We start from the raw sequence: 17,329 nt of genomic DNA on the forward strand, positions 1-17,329 counted from the left end.
CTTCTTTAGCCTTTCCTCATATGGCAGCTGTTTCATATGCCCCTTATTTTGGTCGCCTTTCTCTGCACTTTAAGTGCAGCTATATCCTTTTTGACATGCGGTGACCAGAACTGCACACAATATTCAAGGTGCAGTCTCACCATGGAGCGATACAGAAGCATTATGACATCCTCCATTTTATTTGCCATTCCCTTCCTAATAATTTCTAACATTGTTTGCTTTTTTGATCGCTATAGCACACTGAGCAGACAATTTCAATGTATTATCCACTATGACGCCTAGATCTCTTTCCTGGGTGGTAACTCCTAACAATGTATAATTACAGCAAGGGTTATTTTTCCCTATATGCATCACTTTGCACTTGTCCATATCAAATTCCATCTGCCGTTTGAAGCCCAATCTTCCAGTCTTGCAAGGTCCTCCTGCAATTAATCACAATCTGCTAGAGATTTAACTAATCTGCATAATTTAGTGTCATCCGCAAATTTGATCACCTCACTCGTAGTACCCCTTTCCAGATCATTTATAAATATATTAATAAGCACCGGTCCAAGTATAGATCGCTGAAACACTCCACTGTTTACCTTTTTCTAGTGTGAAAACTGACCATTTAATTGTGTGCTCTGTTTCCTTTTAACCAACTTGCAATCCATAAAAGGACATCACCTCCTATCCCATGACTTTTTAGTTTTCTTAGAAGCCTCTCACGCCTTCTGAAAATCCAAATACACCACATCTACTAGTTCACCTTTGTACACATGTTTATTCACCCCTTCAAAAAAAAAATGTAGACTTGTAAGGTATGACTTCCCTTGGGTAAATCCATGATGGCTGTGTCCCAAACTATGTCTATCTAAATGTTTGTGATTTTATTCTTTATAACAGTTTCCACAATTTTTCCCGGCACTGTAGTCAAGCTCAGTTTGTGAATCTGGCCTATTACATCTTCCAGGTTCATAGTAATTTGGGTAGTTCATCTGAATCATTACCCTTGAAAACAATGGAATGGGTATCTCCCCAACATCCTCTTTAGTAAACACCAAAGCAAAGAATTCACTTAGTCTTTCCACAATGGTCTTATCTCTAAGTACTCTCTTAACCCCTCGATTATCTAACTGTCCAACCGACTCCCTCACAGGTTTCCTGCTTCGGATATATTTTTAAAATGTTTTATTATGAGTTTTTACCTCTATGGCAAACTTCTTTTCAAATTTTCTTTTAGCCTGTCTTAATATTTGACATTTAACTTGCCAATGCTTATGCTTTTTCCTTTTTCTTTGGATGGACACTTTTTCTAGTGTTTGAAGGAAGATGTTTTGGCTAAAATAGCCTCTTTCACCTCACCTTTTAACCATACTGGCAATCATTTGGCCTTCCTTCAACCTTTCTTAATGTGTGGAATACATCTGGACTGCATTTCTAAGATGGTTTGTTTTTTTTTGTTTTTTTTTTTTTTAACAATGCCCACGCTTGTTGTACACTTTTAACCTTTGTAGCTGCACCTTTTAGTTTTTTCTATTTTTCTCATTATCAAAGTTTCCCTTTTGAAAGTTTAGTGTTAGAATTGTAGATTCACTTACTGTCCCCCCTTCCAGTCATTAATTCAAATTTGATCATGTTATGATCACTATTGCCAAGCAGCCTCACCATTACTCTCACCAAATTCTGCACTCCACTAATAATTAGATCTAAAATAGCTCCCTCTCTCGTCCAGTCCTGAACCTACTGCTCTATAAAGCTGTCATTTATTCCATCCAGTAACTTTATATCACTAACATGTTCCGATGTTACATTTACCCAGTCAATATTGGGGTAATTGAAATCTCGCAGAATACACAAGTGCAGATGAAAGTTCAATCCTGACAGGACACTCACAACGGGTATATAAATACAATTGTTTTTTAATTCTTCAATATGGCAACTCCACTGATTTATACAAGCAATGGCTTAATGGCGACCCCCGACACGGTCCCGTGTTTCGCCGCGGGCTGCATTGGGAGGGCTCACCACCAGGAATTCACAGAAAAGCTGTAAAACATAAGTATACATCAGGACAGCAGAACAGGGCTTATAACCGACTGTGAACATAAAAGTGTATGAAAAGTCATAACATACCTGACAGCAAGTATACTTCAAGGTGACAGGGAGCGCACTACCCTTAATCACTGACAGGGATTTAAAGCTGAGTAAGGCGCCAAAAGCAGGAGAGCAAACCACGTGGGACAAAAAACCCCGTTCATTGGTTGCCGTTCCTGTGATGCACCTTAGCAGGAATGCAGACCAACCTATCTTGGTGAGATCAAATTGAACTCTAAGTGAAAAGGAACCATTCAATGTCCCGGTTCAAACCCTTAGGAGACACTGAATCTAGGGTGAAAATCCAGCATTGTTCAATCCGGCCAAGCTGTTCAGCATAGTTCCCACCGCGGGGTGGCCGTGGGAAAACCTCAATAACGCTTTACACAAGATCTGATAGGGTGTGAGATTTTTTCATCCAGTGATCGACGAGGGGTTCATTCTCTCGCGAATGGCGAATATTAGAGCAATGCTCTATAATTCGGGTTTTCACCATGCGAGAGGTTTTCCCAACGTAAATCAGAGGACAGGGACAGGTGATGACATAAATCACTCCAGACGTGGTGCAATCAGAGTAAGAGCGTGACTGAAAAACTTTTTTAGAGACTGGATGGATGAAACTGGTAGAGGGTGACGTATAGGAGCACACTGTGCACCGACCACACGGATAGTGACCAATCACACTGTCAAGATTCGCCGACACGGGAAAATCAGTGTGAATCAATTTGTCACGCAAATTTTTTCCCCTGCGAAAGGTGAATCGGAGGGGACCAGGAAACAAAGTGTTCAAGGATAACGCCTCCCAGTGTCTGCGGATCATGGCAGTGATCTGGCGACTAAGCGTAGAGAAGGGTAAAATGCAGTTCGTGGCTATCTGATCACTGTGGGATGAAGGTAAAAATAACAAATCACGGTTCGTGTACAGGGCTCGTTTCATCGCTTTTTTAACGACATGCCTCGGGTACCCCCGGGATATGAAACGAGATGACATTATATGTGCTTGTTTAAGGAACTCGCTCTTGGTGGTACAAAGTCTGCGAAGCCTGAAAAATTGCCCGTGGGAATATTTCTCCGTAATGTACTGGGGTGACAACTTTGGAAGGCAAGTAAGGTGTTACGGTCCGTCTCCTTGCGGTGGATGGTGGTCGAGAAACGGCCATCATCCACTGAAACGAGTACATCTAAAAAAGCTATCTGGGATCGATGTAAACAAAAATTAAACTGGAGATTAGGATCGCATGCATTAAGCCAGTCAATGAACAAAAAAAGTTGTATCTCCGTACCTTGCCATAGTAAGAAGATGTCATCGATATAGCGAACCCATAACGCTATATGTTGGAAACCTTCACCTGAATACACAAAAGAATCCTCAAATTCTGCCACAAAGAGACAGGCGAGACTAAGGGCCATCGTGGCACCCATAGCGGTGCCCTTCACCTGAAGATAAAAAGTATCATTGAACCGAAAAAAGTTCTTTGTGAGTGCCAGTGTAGCTAACGTAACTAGCAGGGAGGTGGGGACACGCTGTGGGCCAGTCCGAGAGTTCAGGGTTTTTTCAATGACCTGTAAGGCGGCGGGTTGGGGAATACTAGTATACAGGGAAACAATGTCCAGCGTTACAAACAGAAATGGCTCACTAGGGATGGATGTCATGTCTAGGATGGTAATGAAATGTGCGGAGTCCCTAATGTATGACCGGATAAGGGGTATAGAAACATAGAAACATAGAAATGACGGCAGAAGAAGACCAAATGGCCCATCCAGTCTGCCCAGCAAGCTTCCCTCATTTCTTCTCCCATACTTATCTGTTTCTCTTAGCTCTTGGTTCTAATTCCCTTCCACCCCCGCCATTAATGTAGAGAGCGGTGGAGGAGCTGCATCCAAGTGAAATATCTAGCTTGATTAGTTAGAGGTAGTAGGAGTAGTAACCGCCGCAATAAGCAAGCTACACCCATGCTTATTTGTTTTTACCCAGATTATGTTATACAGCCCTTATTGGTTGTTTATCTTCTCCCCTGCCGTTGAAGCAGGGAGCTATGCTGGATATGCGTGAGGTATCAGTTTTTTTCTTCTCCCCTGCCGTTGAAGCAGAGAGCTATGCTGGATATGCATCGAAAGTGAAGTATCAGGCACATTTGGTTTGGGGTAGTAACCGCCGTGACAAGCCAGCTACTCCCCGCTTTGTGAGTGCGAACCCTTTTTTCTTCTCCCCTGCCGTTTAAGCAGAGAGCTCTGCTGGATGTGTGAAGTAACAGTTTTTCTTTTCCCCTGCTGTTGAAGCAGAGAACTTTGCTGGATATGCACTGAAAGTGAAGTATAAGAATGGAGTGATCAAGCTAGTTGAAAGGCATCAGGAATAGAGGAAGGTGGAGGTAGTAATTTGGATATTTGGTTTGGGGTAGTAACCGCCGTAACAAGCCAGCTACTCCCGTCTTTGTGAGTGCAAATCCTTTTTTCCACATTTCCTCTTGCTGTTGAATCTTAGAGTGATGTTGGAGTCACAGTAACCATGTGTATGTTTATTGACTAAGGGTATTGTCTCCAGGCAGTAGCCATCATTCTGGCGAGTCACCCACTTCATTGGCGGCCTCTTGACTTTATGGATCCACAGTGTTTATCCCACGCCCCTTTGAAGTCCTTCACAGTTCTGGTCTTCACCACTTCCTCTGGAAGGGCATTCCAGGCATCCACCACCCTCTCCGTGAAGAAATACTTCCTGACATTGGTTCTGAATCTTCCTCCCTGGAGCTTCAAATCGTGACCCCTGGTTCTGCTGATTTTTTTCTTATGGTAAAGGTTTGTCGTTGCCTTTGGATCATTAAAACCTTTCAAGTATCTGAAAGTCTGTATCATATCACCTCTGCTCCTCCTTTCCTCCAGGGTGTACATATTTAGATTCTTCAATCTCTCCTCGTACGTCATGCGATGAAGATCCTCCACCTTCCTGGTCGCCCTTCTCTGTACCGCTTCCATCTTGTCTTTGTCTTTTTGTAGATACGGTCTCCAGAACTGAACACAGTACTCCAGGTGAGGCCTCACCAAGGACCTGTACAAGGGAATAATCACTTCCCTTTTCTTACTCGATATTCCTCTCTCTATGCAGCCCAGCATTCTTCTGGCTTTTGCTATCGCCTTGTCGCATTGTTTCGCAGACTTCATATCGTTAGACACTATCACCCCAAGGTCCCTCTCCTGCTCCGTGCACGTCAGCCTTTCCCCCCCCATCGAATACAGTTCATTCGGATTTCCGCTCCCCATATGCATGACTTTGCACTTCTTGGCATTGAATCTCAGCTGCCATATCTTCGACCACTCTTCCAGTTTCCTTAGATCCCGTCTCATTCTCTCCACTCCTTCCGGCGTGTCCACTCTGTTGCAGATCTTAGTGTCATCCGCAAAAAGACAAACCTTACCTTCTATCCCCTCCGCAATGTCGCTCACAAAGATATTGAACAGGACCGGTCCCAACACCGATCCTTGCGGTACACCACTTAAAACCGCTCTCTCTTCAGAGAAGGTTCCGTTTACCATCACACATTGTCTTCTGTCCGTCAACCAATTTGCAATCCAGGTCACCACCTTGTCACTCACTCCCAAGCTTCTCGTTTTATTCACCAGTCTCCTGTGCGGAACCGTATCAAAAGCTTTGCTGAAATCCAAGTATATGACATCGAGCGCTCTTCCTTGGTCCAATTCCTTGGTTACCCAGTCAAAAAAGTCAATCAGATTTGTCTGACAGGATCTTCCCCTGGTGAATCCATGTTGCCTCTGGTCCATCAATTCTCCGGACTGTAGATAGTTCACTATTCTCTCTTTCAGCAGAGACTCCATTACTTTTCCCACCACCGAAGTGAGGCTAACCGGCCTGTAGTTGCCAGCCTCCTCCCTGTTCCCACTCTTGTGAAGCGGGACCACCACCGCTCTTCTCCAGTCTCTCGGCACCACTCCCGTTTCTAGGGATCTATTGAACAGGTCACACAGCGGACCCGCCAGAACATCTCTGAGCTCCCTCAATATCCTTGGATGAATCCCATCAGGCCCCATGGCTTTGTCCACTTTCAGGTTCTTTAGCTCTTCCCACACATTTTCTACTGTAAAAGGATTTTCAATCTATTCCACTTCCCTCCAGTTTCTTGTTGTGTAGAGATGGTCCTTCTCCAGGGTCTTCTTTAGTGAACACAGAGCTGAAGTATTCGTTTAATATTTCTGCCATTTCTTCGTCTGTCTCCACACATTGATCATTACCACCTTTCAATTTCACTATACCACTTTGGACCTTTCTCTTTTCGCTGATGTATCTGAAAAATGTTTTGTCACCATTTTTTATCTCCTTGGCAATCCTCTCTTCTGCTTGATTTTTTGCCAACTTGATTGTTTTCTTCGTCTCCCTCAGTTGATACAAATATTCTTCTTTGTGCTCCTCCCTTTGGGATCCTTTATATTTCTTGAATGCTGTTCTTTTAGCTTTAATTTTGTCAGCCACCTCCTTTGAGAACCAGATAGGTTTCAATTTTCTTTTGCTTTTCTTTATGTTTCTAACATATAGAGCAGTTGCCTTGGTGATTGCTCCTTTTAGATTGGTCCACTGCTGCTCCACATCTCTCTCGTTCTCCCATCCTTTAAGTTCTTCCTCCAGGTACTTTCCCATTTCCTCAAAGTCTGTGTTTTTGAACTGTAAAACTCGGGTACAAAGGGTTTTAAGAAAAAGTCCACAAATTGGGACAGAGGTTCTAAAATTGAACCAATGCCTGCCACAATGGGTCGACCAGGCGGATCCTGTAGGTTTTTATGGACTTTTGGCAGGGTGTAAAAAACCGGAGTGATAGAATGCTCTGGTGTAAGGAATTTAGCCTCACGGGGGGTCAAAATGCGGCGGTCTACTGCCTCTTCAACCACTTGTTTAATCTGATGACGTAACTGAGGAGTGGGATCTTCTGTTAAGGGCAGGTAAAAAGAGGTGTCGCTTAACTGTCTCAGGGCTTCAGACATATATTGATTTTTATCCTGAATAACAATGCCACCCCCCTTGTCAGCAGGTTTGATGATGATAGACAAATCTTTGCAAAGTGACAACACAGCCTGATATTCAGACTTAGACAAGTTAAACTGTGTATAATGGTGACTTGAAACAAGCGCAGTCAAATCCTGATCTACCAACCGCTCAAACGCTAATATAAGCGGATCTCCGGGTCCTGGGGGGACCCATCTAGATTTTGGACGGACTACAGACAAGTCTGGGCCAGGGGTAACATCTGAAAAAAACATTTTGATCTTTAACAACCGGCAAAACCGATGTAAATGTATTTTGAGGTCAAACAAATTGCATTTTACGGTGGGCACAAAAGAAAGTCCCTTTGACAAAACTTCTAGTTCAGGAACAGATAACGGACGTGAAGACAAATTAAACACTGAAGGGGAGTCTATAGCCACGGGTCTGGAATTGTATGAGTCGCTCTGGGGCGTGGAGGAGGCTGAGATTGTTGAGTGCGACCTCGGGACCGAGTAGTGCGAGTAGTCTTGGTAGATGCCCCGGGATCGGGGGGATGTTGGCCTGAGTCTAAAAAAGATGCTGCTATAGACGCATAGCGAGATGATGGTGCGTGTAGAGGAGCTGGATGGAACTGTTACTGTAGAATGAACTAGAAGTTCTGTCAAAGGGACTTTCTTTTATGTCCACCGTAAAATGCAATTTGTTTGACCTCAAAATACATTTACATCGGTTTTGCCGGTTGTTAAAGATCAAAATGTTTTTTTCAGATGTTACCCCTGGCCCAGACTTGTCTGTAGTCCGTCCAAAATCTAGATGGGTCCCCCCAGGACCCGGAGATCCGCTTATATTAGTGTTTGAGCGGTTGGTAGATCAGGATTTGACTGCGCTTGTTTCAAGTCACCATTATACACAGTTTAACTTGTCTAAGTCTGAATATCAGGCTGTGTTGTCACTTTGCAAAGATTTGTCTATCATCATCAAACCTGCTGACAAGGGGGGTGGCATTGTTATTCAGGATAAAAATCAATATATGTCTGAAGCCCTGAGACAGTTAAGCGACACCTCTTTTTTACCTGCCCTTAACAGAAGATCCCACTCCTCAGTTACGTCATCAGATTAAACAAGTGGTTGAAGAGGCAGTAGACCGCCGCATTTTGACCCCCCCGTGAGGCTAAATTCCTTACACCAGAGCATTCTATCACTCCGGTTTTTTACACCCTGCCAAAAGTCCATAAAAACCTACAGGATCCACCTGGTCGACCCATTGTGGCAGGCATTGGTTCAATTTTAGAACCTCTGTCCCAATTTGTGGACTTTTTCTTAAAACCCTTTGTACCCCTTATCCGGTCATACATTAGGGACTCCGCATCCTGCAAAGTGCCCCTGCCCACACAGAGGCAGAGATTATGGCACAACCTCCTCTGCTTTTCCTCAGTTGTCAGCCTGCAATAATCTATTTGCATGGGCTTCTCTAAGGGGTACCAGCCACTTTAGCTCAGGGGAGGGAAGACTAGGACTGGAAATTCTTCAGGTGGAACAAGATAAGCCCCTCTCTCTAGCCTGTTCCTGGAACAGAGGATCCAACCTGATGGCCAAGCTATTAAGACCCTCCAAGGTGGCCAGAAGGTCCTGATCTGCCAGTTCATCTTTTATGGACTCTGACAGGCCTCGGCAAGAAACACAGAAACATAGAAATGACGGCAGAAGAAGACCAAACGGCCCATCCAGTCTGCCCAGCAAGCTTTGCACATTTTTTTTCTCATACTTATCTGTTACTCTTAGCTCTTAGTAACCTTTTGGTTCTATTTCCCTTCCACCCCCACCATTAATGCAGAGAGCAGTGTTGGAACTGCATCTATGTGAAATATTTATTTATTTAAAAAATTTTCTATACCATCGTTTAGTGATATACCATCACAAGGGTTTACAAATAGGCACATAAATAAATTCAAGATGGATTGTACTTTAACTAGGGGGTGCCGCAGTTGTTCAGATACATGATTCAATATTATAAACTATATGTAAAGTGTATTAAAATTCCCTTTATAGGCTAACCGTAGATGCGGTATACTGTAATTCTTTAACCTAATACTTAAGTGTGATAAAATAAAAATAAAAACACACATGTTTATTTATTTATTTATTTATTTAAATTCTTTTAATATACCGATGCTCAAGACCAGGTCTTATCGTACCGGTTTACAGTAAACTAGGGGGAACCAGTTAACAGAGCAACATGTTCTCAGTCACCTGTTAACATGTTAACATGTTCTCAGGTGACTTTGCTTGTGCGTATAAGTCCTTTTCTTGTTTCTTAGTACTATTTATTTATTATTTTATTTAACATTTTTATATTCCGAGATTCATGCAGAATTTGCATATCATCTCGGTTTACATTGTAACTGAAAAAGACAAGCATGAAGAATGCAAGTTACATAGAACAGGGAATTAAAAACTTGGAACAGAATACATGGGTAAAATAACTTAGAGCATAATAGAGGATGGAGAAATTGAAAATTATCTTATTGTAATAATTTATATTTTAAGTTTGGTTTGAAGGTCTTTAGATAGTCTATTTGCTAGTGAGTAGGTGTTGATATATCTTATTATCATGATTGGAACGCTTGTTTGAATAGCCAGGTTTTTAGTCTCTTTTTAAAGTTGATTGGGCAATGTTCTGTCCGGAGTAAAGAAGGTAGGGAGTTCCAAATTGATGGACCTGCTGAAGAAAAGGCGCGTTTGCTTAGAGAAGTTTTGACGTGTGTTGTTCGGAGAGTGTTTTTGTAAGCTGCTCTCGTTGGTCTGTTTGGTAGATGAAATTGAAGTGGAAAGTTGAGTTCAAGAGGAAAGCCCTTGTGTATGCTTTTGTGAATGATTGTTAGTGTTTTGTATAAGATTCTGTACTTTATTGGGAGCCAATGTAGGTCCCTCAAAATGGGGGTAATATGATCTCTCCTGTTGGTCTTGGTCAGTATCCTGGCTGCGGCGTTCTGTAGCATTTGAAGGGGTTTAAGGGTGTTAGCTGGAATGCCGATTAGCAAAGAATTGCAATAATCGATTTTAGAGAAAATGATTGCTTGGAGTACTGATCGGTAGTCTTGGAAGTGCAGTAGTGGTCTGAGACGTTTAAGGACTTGTAATTTTAAAAAGCCCTCTTTAGCAGTGTTATTGACGAATCTCTTTAGGTTTAGTTGATCGTCCATGATGACTCCTAGGTTTCTCACTTGGGCAGAAAAGGAAGGTTGATTTATTTGGTTTGAGTTTGGCCTGGCGTAGTTACCGTCTTGAGAGATCAGGAGTATTTCCGTTTTATTGGAATTGAGTATTAGATTAAGGCTTGAGAGCAAGTTGTTAATGGAAAACAGGCAGGAGTTCCAGAATTCTAGTGTTTTTTTAAGGGATTCTTTAATTGGTATAAAAATTTGTACGTCGTCTGCGTAAATGAAATGTTTGAGATTGAGTTTGGATAGGAGCTGGCATAACAGTAAAAGTTATATGTTGAAAAGAGTCGGAGATAATGAGGAGCCTTGAGGGACTCCCATAGAGGAGTCGACGGGGTGTGATTCATTGTTGTTGATTCTAACTTTGTAAAATCTGTTTTGTAGAAAAGACTTAAACCAATTTAGTGCGGTGTCTGATTCCAATGTCGGCTAGACGTTCCAAGAGTAGGGAGTGTTTCACCATGTCGAATGCGGCTGATAAATCGAGGAGTATGAGTAAGCAGGATTGTTTTTTTTATCAAGATTCAGGAGTATTGTGTCAGTTAAAGAGATTAAGGGAGTTTCAGTGCTCTGTTCTTTGCGAAAACCAAATTGAGATGATGCTAGAATTTTGTTGTCGTCAAGGTATTCCGTCAGTTGTCTGTTTACTATTTTTTCCAGGATTTTAGAGATGAAGGGGAGATTTGCAATAGGTCGGAAGTTGGCTGGGTCTTCTGGAGAAAGGTTAGGTTTTTTCAGGAGTGGTTTAAGGATTGCGAGTTTCAGCGGGTCTGGAACAGAGCCTTGAATTAGTGAACAATTGATAATGTCTGCGATATGTTTGGCGACTGTTTTAGGGATGGCTATAAGTAAATTAGAAGGAATCGCATCAATGGGGTGTGAAGCTATTTCCCATTCTCACTTTGAAAGGCCTTTTTGAAAAGCCATGTTTTTAAGCTTTTTTTGAAGTTTTTGATCCCTCATTAGGCTTATTTCGAGTGGCATTGAGTTCCATAATATAGGGCCGGCTAAAGACAATGCTCTCTCCCTTACTTGTGTCAGTTTAGCTGTCTTTACAGAGGGTATTGTTAGTAAGGCTTTATTTGCTGATTTTGCTAAATATTTAGCTTAATTAGTTAGGGGTAGTAACCGCCGCAATAAGCAAGCTACACCCATGCTTATTTGTTTTCCCAGACTATGTAATTCAGTCCTTTTTGGTTGTCTTATGTAGATCCTCTTTTCTTCATTCCCCCTGCCATTGAAGCAGAGAGTTATGCTGGACATGCATTGAAAGTGAAGCATCAGTCTTTCTCCCCTGCCGTTGAAGCAGAGAGCCATGCTGGTTATGTGTGAAGCATCAGTCTTTCTCCCCTGCCATTGAAGCAGAGAGCTATGCTAGATATGCGTAAAGTATCAGTCTTTCTCCCCTGCCGTTGAAGCAGAGAGCTATGCTGGATATGCATTGAAAGTGAAGTATCAGGCTTATTTGGTTTGGGGTAGTGACCGCCATAACAGGCAAGCTACTCCCCGCTTTTTTGTGAATGCAAATCCTTTTTTCCACATTCATTCACGTCCTCTAGACTTTATGGAGCCACAATGTTTATCCCACGCCCCTTTGAAGTCCTTCACAGTTCTCGTCTTCACCACTTCCTCCGGAAGGGCATGCCAAGCATCCACCACCCTCTCTGTGAAGAAATACTTCCTGACATTGGTTCTGAGTCTTCCTCCCTGGAGCTTCAAATCGTGACCCCTGGTTCTGCTGATTTTTTCCCCGACGGAAAAGGTTTGTCGTTGTCTTTGGATCATTAAGACCTTTCAAGAATCTGAAAGTCTGTATCATACCACCTCTGCTCCTCCTTTCCTCCAGGGTGTACATATTTAGATTCTTCAATCTCTCCTCATAAGTCATTCGATGAAGACCTTCTACCTTTTTGGTTACCCTTCTCTGGACCGCCTCCATCTTGTCTCTGTCTTTTCGGAGACAGCAGTCAAGCTGTCCTCCCTCCATTGAAGCTTTGAAGCCAGTGTCAAAAAAGCAGGCTGTGTACTCTTCCACCGATGCAGAGCCTTGGCAGATCTAGAGTAGTTCTATTGCAGAGGATGTGGCGCAACCGGGCTCATCAAAACTGACATACCCACTTGTTCTGAGTCCATCTGGCTACACGCCCTTTGCTTCTCCCACCCTCCCGACTCCCCCAAAAACCTTTTACATGTACCTGGTGGTCTAGCGGGGGGTCCGGGAGCCATCCCTTCAATCATACCCTCGGTGCCTGTGCCGGTGCTGGACTGGTTTCAAAATGGCGCCGATCGCCTTTGCCCTCACTATGTCACAGGGAGCGACCGTCGCTCCCTGTGACATAGTGAGGGCAAAGGCGAGGGTATAATTGAAGGGATGGCTCCCGGACCCCCCGCTAGACCACCAGGTACATGTAAAAGGTTTTGGGGGGGGGGGGGGGGTCAGGAGGGTGGGAGAAGCAAAGGGGTAATTTGTAAAGGGTCGGGGTGGGTTTTTTTTTTATCTGGCCATCGGCGCCATTTTTATCAGTGGTAGCCAAAATGGCGCCGATGGCCCGAGAGCGGGAGATCGCGCCGGGACCCCCCCCCCCCCCACTGGACCACCAGGTAATTTAATATTTTGGGGGGGGTTCATGAGGGTGGGAGAGCAAAGGGGTCATTTGTAAAGGGTCGGGGTGGGGTTTTTTTAATCTGCTCAGGCCTTACCAAAAAATTAACGATGTGAATTGGAATCAGAACCGATTCCAATTCACATCTCTAACGATCCGATTTTTTTCTCCCTCCATCTGAACCTGATCGTTAAAACAATCGGGCACACGATTCACATCTCTAATATTTACCACCACTCAAGCTTTAGGGTTGGAATATATGTCCTGAAGCCATCTCAGAAAATTCTCTGGAAATTGAAATTAATCTAATATTGCATTCCTACAGAACCAGCAGACCCAGTTGAAAGTTTTTTCTGCATTCAAGGACAGAATAAACCCAGGACCTTTTACAAGCTCCATCCACTTCATTATATGAAGTTTATTTATATTCCACTTTTTGGGACTTCAAAGAAGATTACATTCTGCTTGGAAGATATTAACATAGAAACATAGAAATGACGGCAGAAGACCACCAAACGGCCCATCCAGTCTGCCCAGCAAGCTTTCGCACTTTTTTTTTTCTCTCACATACTTATCTGTTTCTCTTGACCCTTAGTAACCTTTTTTTATTCTATTTCCCTTCCACCCCCACCATTAATATTGTAAGTATTCTTAGGGGGTTCACAATCTAAGGGGGTTATTTTCTAAACCCTTTCACATGCGATATGATGCAAATTAGGGGGAGGGGAGGAATCGGGGCAGGGAAGGGGCGAAGTCGGCAGTGTTTTGCTGCCAACGATAATGCTACTAACTACACCTTTTATGGTGTCACTATTCAGTGCGACAGCCAGCAGCCAGTGCACCACAGTGGTGCGAAAGCTGTGGCCTTTCGCAGGCTCGCCCCCCGCTCCCCGTTTTTGCTGGATTCACCATTCTACGAAAGAATGGTGGATCCAGGCCTAAGTTTGTACCTAAGGCATTGGAGGGTAAAGCGTAAGATTTGAACCCTGGTTTCCTGGCTTGTAGCCCGCTGCTCTAACTACTAGGCTACTCCTCAGATTATTAGCAGTTTGCATTCTACCTTTGATAAACCTGGTCTGATCGCGAATATCACAACAGGCATAATATGTTCCAACTACAACTGTAAAATCTTGGCTAAAATTTTTACAACAGTGTTAATTAATGATATGGCTTATATGACCCACAAATTCACTACTGCCCTTACCTATGTCGTCTGTGACCAGTAACAATACCACTGTAGTTTCTGGAGTCCTTAGGTAGTTAACTCCAGTAAAATTTCAGGCCAACATTTCCATTTTTTTTTTATACCATTCGACCTCAAAACTCTCAGGTAGCAGGGGAGAGTCCTTGAAGCTCCGACCTCCAACTACATGAATGCTACAAATATGACTAGTTTGGAACCCTTAAAAAGAATACTGTTCTGAGGCACTTTGGCTAATGCCCCAGAGCCAAAAACAAGGAGATTATTATTTTTATTTTTTTTTTTAAGAGTAAAATGTATGTTTGGATTATTTTCCTGTTAACCACTGCCTGTTTTTCTTAGCCATTAACCACACAGTTTTGTTCTAAATTCTAAATTGTATTTGGAAGAAACATTACCAAACTAATATTTGTTTTGTATAATAAAGCAGTAGATTGTTACATTTTTTTCAGTCTCTCCTTTCATTCCAAACCAAAGCAAAATAATTCTGGTTACCAAATTTTTATTGATCGTAACTAGAACTGAACTATTACCATTTTTGATAAAGCTGAACCAAAACATTTAAAAGATCTTATGCCCTGGGTCATAAGTTTCTTTATAGGGTTTGTAATCTAGGCCTTGTACCACTTTAATAGACAACTGCTTCCATCCTCTCAATGTCATTCCTAAAGTACAGACTCCAGAACTGAACACCATGCTCAAGATTGAGTCTCTACAAGAGCAATATAATCACCTTTCCTTGTTGATACCTGTGGATTGGTAGACTGGATGGGACAGTATAGTCTGTCTGCCATTAACATAGAAACATAGAAACGACGGCAGAAGAAGACCGAATGGCCCATCCAGTCTGCCCAGCAAGCCTCACACATTTTTTCTCTCATTCTTATCTGTTCCTCTTAGCTCCTTGTTCTATTCCCCTTCCACCCCCACCATTAATGTAGAGAGCAGTGATGGAGCTGTTTCAATATACAACCAAGCATACTGTTACCTTTTCCTGTAATTTTACTACATGGATTGCTAGCTTAAAAGCATTTGAAACAATTACTTCAAAAATTCTTTTTTTTTTTTTTTTTTTTTTAATTTTATCCAACAATTTCTTCCTGCCCCTTTTGGCTTCTGCCCAGTCAGAACCAGAGCTGGGATGTGGTACTATGAGACTTCAATCGCAACTATATGGCATTTTTTCCCCCCCATATTACATCCCCTCCCAACTTACTTTAGTCTAGTCACCACAGCAACAGTCCTCGGCTGGGGCCAATGCATCAGGGCTCCTTCTGGAATCCTGCAAGCATGGCCTTAAATCTAGCCACTTGGTGTCGCCATTGCACGATGACTATGACTTGAGGTGTTTGAGGCAGCCAAGTAAGTTTGCCCTGGGGTCTTCCTCGACCTGCAACTGAATTGAGAGAGACAGACTAGGGCCAAGTCTATTTATTTATTTATCTCATTTATAATTCTCCCCTCCAAGGACTTAAGGAGATGTACAGAATTCAAATTAGCACAATAACGTACATTTAAAAAAAAACATACAATTAAAAACTCAAATAAAATCAAGCAAAAGCCTGTGACAAAGTTTTACATAACTTTCTGAATTAAGTCACGAAGCCCATCTTTCAAATTCAAAGATAAAATGTTCTGTAGTGGAACTGCAAGAAGAGACATTTTTTTTTATAGTGTCCACTAATTTTAATTTACTAGAAACTTCTAACAAGAGTTTATCAGGCAAATATAACTGTCTTACTGGGTTTTAAAGGAGAGACAAAATAGTCTGGAGCCAAATCATGTAGTGATTTAAAAACTAACAAAACTTTAAACTGAATACAGAATGAAAAAGTCAATGAAGTGATTTCAATGCAGGAGTTACGTAACTAACATTTCAGGCCCAGCAGTAATTAAGCTGTTATATTCTAGACCACCTGGAGAAGGGACAACTAAGGAAGGGACAACTAAGGAAGTCCAACATACAAAGATTTTTAATAGAGACATAGAAATATGACAGCAGAAAACCACCATATGGCCCATCTAATCTGCCCATTCATCCACACAACTACTCACCTCTACAATCCCTACTACTCCAGAGATCCCCTTTTCCCACGCTTTCTAGAATTCAGATACTGTCTCTCTCTACCACCTCCACTGAAAGGCTGTTCCCTTGCATCCAGCACCCTTGCTGTACAGAAATTTTTCCTTAGATTACTCCTCAGTCAATCTTCTTTCCCCATCATCCCATAACCCTCTCATTCCAGAATCTCCTTTCCTTGAAAGAGACCCATTTCCTGTGCACGGATACCTCTTGAGGGATTTAGTGTCTTGGTCATAGCTCCCCCTCTCTCGCCTTTCCTCTAGAACATACAAGTTTAAATATTTAAGTCTGTCCCCATATGCATTACGAAGATCACTGACTATTTTAGTAGTCACCCTCTAGATCGATTCCCATCCTGTTTTTATTCTTTTGAAGGTGCAGCCCCAAGAACTGTACACAGTATTCCAAATAAGGTTTTACCAGGAACTAATACAGGGTAACATCACCACCTTTTTTTTCTAGTGACCATTCCTCTCCCTTTGCATCCAAGCATTATTCTGGCTTTTGCCATCAACTTATTTATCTGACTGGCCACCTTGAGATCATTAGATACAATCTCCCACAGATCCTGCTCTTGTTTCATGTATACAACAATTAGAATTTCACCCTTGGGGGGGGTTTTTTGGGGTTTTTTTTAGCATTAAACCTTAGCTGCCACACTAGACCATTGCTCAGACTTCGCTAGATTCATGTTTTTTATACCATTCCAGCTGTCTACCCTGTTGCAGATTTTGATGATATCGACAAATAGACAAACTTTTCCCAACTGTCCAGCAGCAATATCAATTATAAAACATGTTGACAAGAACCAGACCAAAAACCAAGACATGAGGTATTTCACAACTAATGCCCCTTTCCTCGGAGTCAACTCCATTTACCACTACCCTCTGTTGCTTCCCACTCAAGCACTTTCTAACCCTGTCAGTCACTTTAGGGCCCACATCAAAGGTGCTCAGTTTATTTATAAGTTGCCTTTGCAAAGCCATGTGAAATACCTTACTGAAATTCAAGTACATTACATCTAGTGCTCTCCCCTGATCCAAATCTCTAGTCAGCCAGTCAAAAAAACGGATCCGTTTCTCTGATAAAAAAAATACTTCTAGTGATACCATGCTGCCTCAGATCTTGAAATCCATTGGATTTCATAAATTGGAC

At 42.4% G+C, this 17,329-nt stretch overlaps 1 protein-coding gene across 5 annotated transcripts in view; it reads right to left on the minus strand.

Annotated features, from left to right (window-relative positions):
- The window catches only part of PCGF3 (polycomb group ring finger 3), a 533,880-nt gene that overhangs the window by 418,654 nt on the left and 97,897 nt on the right, over window positions 1-17,329 (minus strand). For 2 of the 5 annotated variants that reach the window (XM_029602668.1, XM_029602707.1), the window contains exon 3: window positions 15,308-15,487. The exons of the other annotated variants lie outside the window; for them this stretch is intronic. In XM_029602668.1, coding sequence (XP_029458528.1) covers window positions 15,308-15,354 — 47 coding nt within the window. In that variant the 5' untranslated portion in view covers window positions 15,355-15,487. The remainder of the gene's footprint in view (window positions 1-15,307; window positions 15,488-17,329) is intronic. 5 annotated transcript variants of the gene reach the window in all.

This window comes from Rhinatrema bivittatum, chromosome 1 (genome assembly GCF_901001135.1).
Source record: "Rhinatrema bivittatum chromosome 1, aRhiBiv1.1, whole genome shotgun sequence".
NCBI lineage: Eukaryota > Metazoa > Chordata > Amphibia > Gymnophiona > Rhinatrematidae > Rhinatrema > Rhinatrema bivittatum.